Source organism: Telmatherina bonti (genome assembly GCF_933228915.1).
Source record: "Telmatherina bonti genome assembly, chromosome: 7".
Lineage (NCBI taxonomy): Eukaryota > Metazoa > Chordata > Actinopteri > Atheriniformes > Telmatherinidae > Telmatherina > Telmatherina bonti.
In genome coordinates, this window is record NC_136625.1 from 1,334,536 (window position 1) to 1,341,521 (window position 6,986).

General features: G+C 42.3%; 1 protein-coding gene across 1 annotated transcript in view; it reads left to right on the forward strand.

Annotated features, from left to right (window-relative positions):
* LOC306758029 (erythroferrone) overlaps positions 1-1,666 on the forward strand; it is an 83,611-nt gene extending 81,945 nt beyond the window's left edge. The window contains exon 8 of the mRNA XM_079243244.1: positions 921-1,666. Within this exon, the coding sequence (XP_079099370.1) occupies positions 921-1,019 (99 nt within the window). The 3' untranslated portion in view covers positions 1,020-1,666. The remainder of the gene's footprint in view (positions 1-920) is intronic.
* The last annotated feature ends 5,320 nt before the right edge of the window (positions 1,667-6,986 follow it).

Below are 6,986 nucleotides of genomic sequence, written 5' to 3' on the forward strand. Positions count from 1 at the left end.
AAGGAACTGTACTCTGGCCATTCCTCTTCACTCTGTACACCTCAGACTTCCAGTACAACTCTGAGTCCTGTCATCTGCAGAAATACTCTGATGACTCTGCAGTTGTGGGGTGTATCAGGGATGGACAAGAAGCAGAGTACAGAGAACTGGTCAGTCAGTTTGTTAAATGGTGCGGTGACAATCATCTCATATTAAATAGCAGCAAAACAAAAGACATGATTGTTGAGTTCAGGAGGAAGAAGAATAAACAAAGCACTGTTTCCATCCTGGGAGAGGAGGTGGAGGTGGTGGAGGAATACTAGTATCTTGGAGTTCAGCTGGACAACAAACTGGACTGGAAATGCAACACTGACTACATCTACAAGAAAGGTCAGAGCAGACTGGACTTCTTAAGGAAGCTGAGATGGTTTAACGTCTGCACCAAGATGTTGCATATCTTCTATAAGTCTGTTGTGGAGAGTGCAGTCAGCTTTGCAGCATCTGCTGGGGTAGTAGCATCAGAACCAGAGACTTGAAGAGAATCAACAAACTGATCCAGAAAGCTGCTTCTGTGCTTGGAGTAACTCTGGAGCCGCTGGAGCTGATTGTCCAAAGAAGAATGCTGCACAAGCTGATGAAGATGATGGAGGATTCTTCACACCCTCTCCACAACACAGTGATGAAACAACAAAGTGTGTTCAGTGAGAGGCTTCTTCAGGTCCGATGTAAGACTGAAAGATACAGAAGATCATTCCTGCCAGCAGCCATCAGCCTCCGGAACAAGACCTCCTCTAGTTATTATTATTATATACTACAATATTGAATTTCCCTTTGGGGATTAATAAAGTATTTTTCATTTCATTCATTTCATTTGGACCCGAGTTATATTTTGACTTGAGGCATGTTGGCTCTGACCTGAGGCAATTTGTTTGTGTTTTCAGGCCGGGGAGTACATCTCTGTGTTCGTGGACAACGCCACAGGTTCAGCCATCAGCATACTGCAGGATTCGCTCTTTTCCGGAATTTTGTTGGGAATCTGACACCAGCCAATCTGATGCTGAACCTGAAACTCATTCTTCATCTTGAAGAGTTGCAAACTGACTCTGATGACAACTAGGACATCATTCGAGAAACATACAGATAAAGACATGTCCAGACACAGAATAGTTTGGACAGTTTGCATAGAGAACCGGGAGACATAAGAAATAGAAGGAACCTTGGAGGAATAATCTGCTGTTAAAATTACAACTTCTCTCCAGACCAGCTTTAATTTAATTATGTTGTGGAGTTCGAGTTCTGCCAAATTCCTCACTTGAAACATGTCTGATGTTTAAGTATGAAGGTGATGAGGAAATAAAATGTAATTTTCAGCTTGTATAAACGTAACCTTAGCCACTATTTATTCCTCTTTTATTTAACAACTTTTACTCAAATGTTTTGATTATCTTTATGCTGATGACACTGATTTATACCTTGAATGTCTTTGGTCTGGGTTCTGATGTTGCATAGGAAGCATAGGAACAAACTGCAGGATTTTACAGCCTTGTGATCCAACTGTTAAATAACAACAAGGATTTTTAAATCCTGTCAACACATTTTATTCCCTGTAGCAGGAAAGCAGGAATATGAGAAAGATTTCATTATCATTCCATAAGACCTTTGAGCTGATTGTGGATTATATCTTTCGTTGGACATGATGAGTTGTAACTCCATCCTCTGACCATGGACCTTCAGATCCATCAGGTTTCGTCTTGCTTCATATTTATTCTGTGAACATTTCTCATAATAAAAGGTTTTTACTCTCCATCAGTGTTTCTGGTTTGTCGTGATGAATTTGACTGAAGGACGTAGTTTTAAGCATTGACTTAAAAATTAATCTGTTGCAAACCCTCCACAGACATAATTCAATTCAATTCAACTTTATTTATATAGCGTCAAATCACGGCAATGCCATCTCAAGACACTTTACAGACAGAGGGGAAAACATAATGAAGGTCAATTCATAACAGCCTATATAAGGAAACCAACAGATTGAGTTGAGTCCAACTCAATCTCCCATCCTGAGCAAGCACACTGGCGACAGTGGGAAGGAAAAAACTCCCTTTTAACAGGAAGGAAACCTCCGGCAGAACCCGGCTCAGGACAGGCAGCCATCTGCCTCTGCTGTGTGGGGGGAAGAGGACAGAAAGACAACAGACAACAGGAACTGCTACTCCCGGCCAGGGAGACCTGCTGAGACAGGAGACATACATGTTAATGATGCTACACTGTTATGGGGGGGGGGGGGGCGTAAAAGAGAGAGAGAAAAAGAAAGAAGCTCAGTGTATCAGGAAATGTCCCTCAGCAGTCTAAACCTATAGCAGCATAACTAAGGGATGCTAACCATCCCTAGCTATAGGACTTATCAAAAAGATAAGTCTTCAGCCTAGTCTTAAAGGTGGGGAGGGTGTCTGCTTCCCTAACACTAACTGGGAGCTTATTCCATAAGAGAGGGGCCTGATAACCAAAGGCTCTGCCTCCTGCTCGGCTCTTTGAGACTCTAGGAACCACAAGTAAGCCTGCAGTCTGCGAACGAAGTACTCTGCTTGGTATATAAGGAACTATGAGGTCTTTGATATATAGTGGTGCCTGGTTGTGGAGGGCTTTATATGTAAGGAGAAGGATTTTAAATTCTATTCTAGATTCAACAGGCAGCCAATGAAGAGAGGCTAAAACTGGAGAAATATGATCTCTCATGCTGGTTCTGGTCAGGACTCTGGCTGCAGAATTCTGGATCAGCTGAAGGCTTTTCAGGGCATATTTAGGACAGCCCAGTAATAGAGAGTTACAGTAATCTAGTCTCGAAGTAACAAAAGCGTGAACCAGTTTTTCTGCATCACTCTGAGACAGGATGTCCCTAATTTTGGCTTTATTACGTAAATGAAAGAAGGCTGTTTTAGTAACCTGCTTAATATGTGGACCAAAGGACAGGTCAGGGTCAAATATTACTCCAAGGTTTCTCACTGTAGCACTGGAATCTAAAGTAATGCCATCCAGGTTCATTACAAAACCGGAGAATTTAGCTCTGAGTTTTTCAGATCCAACGAGAATTACTTCAGTCTTATCTGAGTTTAAGAGGAGAAAATTTCTAGACATCCAAGTCTTTATGTCTATGAGACAATTTTGTAGCCTATTGGGCTGATTTGTTTCATCTGGTTTAAAGGATAAGTATATCTGAGTATCATCTGCATAACAATGAAAGTTAATTCCATGCTGTCTAATAATTTTGCCTAAAGGGAGCATATATAGCGTGAAGAGTATTGGTCCAAGTACAGAACCTTGAGGAACTCCATGACTTACTGTAGTTTGGGAGGAGGACTTGTCATTTACATGAACGAACTGAAGTCTATCAGATAAATATGATTTAAACCAGCTTAACGCTGTACCTGTAATTCCAATCACCTGTTCTAGTCTCTGTAACAGAATGTTATGATCAACTGTATCAAATGCAGCACTAAGATCAAGCAAGATAAGTACGGACACAAGTCCTTTGTCTGAGGCCATAAGAAGGTCATTAGTAACTTTCACCAATGCCGTCTCAGTGCTATGATGAGCTCTAAATCCTGACTGAAACTCCTCGCATAAATTATTTCTGCTCAGGTGGGCATGTAGCTGAGCTGAAACTATTTTCTCCAGAATTTTGGACATAAACGGGAGATTAGATATAGGTCTATAATTTGCTATCACCTCTGGATCCAGAGATTGCTTTTTAAGTAAAGGCTTGATTCCAGCAGTTTTAAATGATTGTGGTACATATCCTGTCACTAAAGACATATTGATAAGATTTAGTAGTGATGTATTAATTAAAGGGAAAATGTCCTTAAAGAGGCTCGTTGGGAGAGGGTCTAAGATACAGGTGGATGGTTTAGATGAAGCCATTATTTTAGTTAATTCATAGGGTTGGACAGGACAGAAACTATTTAGACACAAGTCAGATCCTGGTTCTAAGGATGCTTCGGAGACCACAACAGGCTCAACATTATAGGTAGAAGGAAGAATATTGTGAATTTGATCTCTAATAGTATCAATTTTATTCCTGAAAAAATACATGAAATCATCACAGCTAAGTGAGAAAGGAATACATGGCTCCACAGCGCTCCGGCTCCTAGTAAGCCTAGCTACAGTGCTGAAAAGAAACCAAGGGTTGTTTTTGTTTTCCTCTATCAATGATGAATAATAAGCTGTTCTTGCCGTACGTAAGGCTTTTTTGTATACAATTAAACTTTCTTTCCAGGTTAAGTGAGACTCCTCTAGTCCTGATGAACGCCATCTGTTTTCCAAACGCCTTGATGCCTGTTTTAGAGCTCGAAGCTGGGAATTAAACCAGGGAGCCTTCATAATCTTACCTAATTTCTTCTTCTTTAGGGGGGCAACATTATCCAAGGTTGTACACATTGAAGCTGAACACTTGGTTTTATGCATGAATCTACAAAAGCAAGCTTACTGAACTACTCTAACTATGCAGAATATATAACTTGTACAACATAAAAGAAGCTTAATAAATGAGTAACATCTTGAAACAGGATCCCACCACAATACCAGATGTTAGAACCAGATCAAGAGTGTGACCATGAGAGTGAGCGGCTCCATGGACATTTTGTGAAAACCCAATTGAGTTTAGAATAGAGCTAAAGGAAATGTTTAAACTATCATTTTCATGGTCAACATGAATATTAAAATCACCTAGTACAATGACCTTATCAGTAGTCAGCACTAACTCAGACAAGAGATCAGAGAATTCGGTCAGAAACTCGGAGTAAGGTCCAGGTGGGCGATACACTAATGCTAAAAGGAGCGGTTTCTCTGAATTCCATTTTGGATGAGATAAATTTAATGTCAGGAATTCAAAGGATTTATAGTTAGTTTTGAGCTTAGGATTAATTAAAAATTCTGACTGAAAAATAGCTGCAACACCTCCTCCTCTGCCTGTAGTTCTAGGAATGTGAAAGTTTAAATAGTTAGCTGGCGTAGCTTCATTAATACTAACATAATCCTCTTGCTGTAACCAGGTTTCCGTAAGACAGAATAAATCAATGTGGTGATCACCTATCAAGTCATTGACTAATAAAGACTTATTTGGGAGGGATCTGATATTCAGTAGGCCACACTTTATTGTCTTATTTTCTGATTTTATTAGATCCATTGTTTTTATTTTTATGAAGTTTTCACGATTAACCCCAGAAGTGTTTTTGTGTTGTTTAATTCTTACTGCTGGGAAGTTGTATAAGGTCGGAATGGGGTTTTGGGTGAGCGGCGGCAGGTGGGAAGCTGCAGAAAAGTGTGTAGGACTACAATTCTGCCTCCTGGTCCCAACCCTGAGTTGTCAATTTAGCTGACTAATAAAAGAGTCCATATTGCTAGATAAGAGAGCGGCTCCATCCAACGTGGGATGGATGCCATCTCTCCTAATAAGACCAGGCTTTCCCCAAAAAGCGCTCCAATTATCTATAAAACCCACGTTGTTATCGGGACACCACCTAGACAACCAGCGGTTGAAAGATGACATGCGGCTAAACATGTCATCGCTGATTAAATTTGGCAAGGGACCAGAGAAAACTACGGAGTCCGACATGCTCTTGGCAAAGTTACACACCGAAGCAACATTCATTTTAGTGACCTCCGATTGGTGTAACCGGGTGTCGTTACCGCCGACGTGAATTACAATCTTACGGTATTTACGTTTAGCCTTAGTCAGCAGTTTCAGATACGATTCGACGTGGCCCGCTCTGGCCCCAGGAATGCATTTGACTATGGTCCCCGGTGTCTCTAGAGCCACGTTTCTGACTATGGAACTACCTATAATCAGGGTTTCTGCCTCAGCGGGTGTGTCGCCGAGCGGGGAAAATCTGTTAGAAACGTGAACAGGTCGGTGGTGGCCAGTGGGTTTTGGTTTGGGGCTACGCTTCCGCCTGACCGTCGTCCAGCCCGCCTCGGCTCCCGGCTGCGCGGGAACTGCTGAGGGACGGCTAGGTGGGCTAGCTGCCCTGGCTGGTAGCTCCGCACTGGCTAATGGGGGCTTGCTGACTAACTGCTTCCCTAACTGAGTGCGGAGCTGGGCTTCTAACTCACACAGCCTCGCCTCCAAGGCTGCCAAGCTGCTACACTTAATACACCTACCGTTATCACTAAAGGAGGCGGAGGAGTAGCTAAACATCAGACACACCGAGCAAGAAAAGGCAGGGGACCGGGGTGTGGGAAGAGAGCTAGCAGCCATGCTAAAACCGAGTGCTTGAGCTGTTTAAGTCAGTAAACAGAAAGCCAAAGATCCCAAAAATAAATGCAATATATAGAACAGTGGTTTGAGAAGATATTGTGCGCTGAAGTCGTTGGTTAACAATAGATAGCGATAGATAGCAGTTAGAAAAAGCTTTAAGGAGCCAACGGTTAGCAATATGCACCAACACACACTAGGGAAACAGGAAATGACACAATACGTTACCGCAACGTCTGTCACGGTTCTGATTGGTTTCATACCTGCTCATCTTATTAGGACACCTTCTGAACGTTAGCTCTTCCCTTAAGAAGAGGTGCTTGCCTCAGATCCCTGCCAGATTGTCTGCAGTCTACACTGAGAAGTGGCTTCCTGACGCCTGTGAGCTTTCCCCCTGATCTGTCCTGTGTTCTGAACCTGAACCTGAACCTGGCCTCTGTTTCTGAGCCCCCCCCCCCCCCCCCCCCCCTCCCCTCCCCTGGAAAACTGTAAGTTTTTCTTTCTTACTTTTTGAATGTTTCTGGATTTTGGATCTGGATTTATTTTATGAAGCCAGACACAGAAGTGGATCTAAACTAATATTTGTTGTCTTGGATTGAAAGTCATTACTTCCTTTAGACATCTGTTTTCCCAGCCAGCCAGATCACCCACCACCACTGGATCCCGGCTCCTTCATCATAACAGTGAGTGTCACTTAATATTCATTCTGTTTAGCCTGCACAGTGATTAACCATCTGTTCATCTTTAGACATCCTGG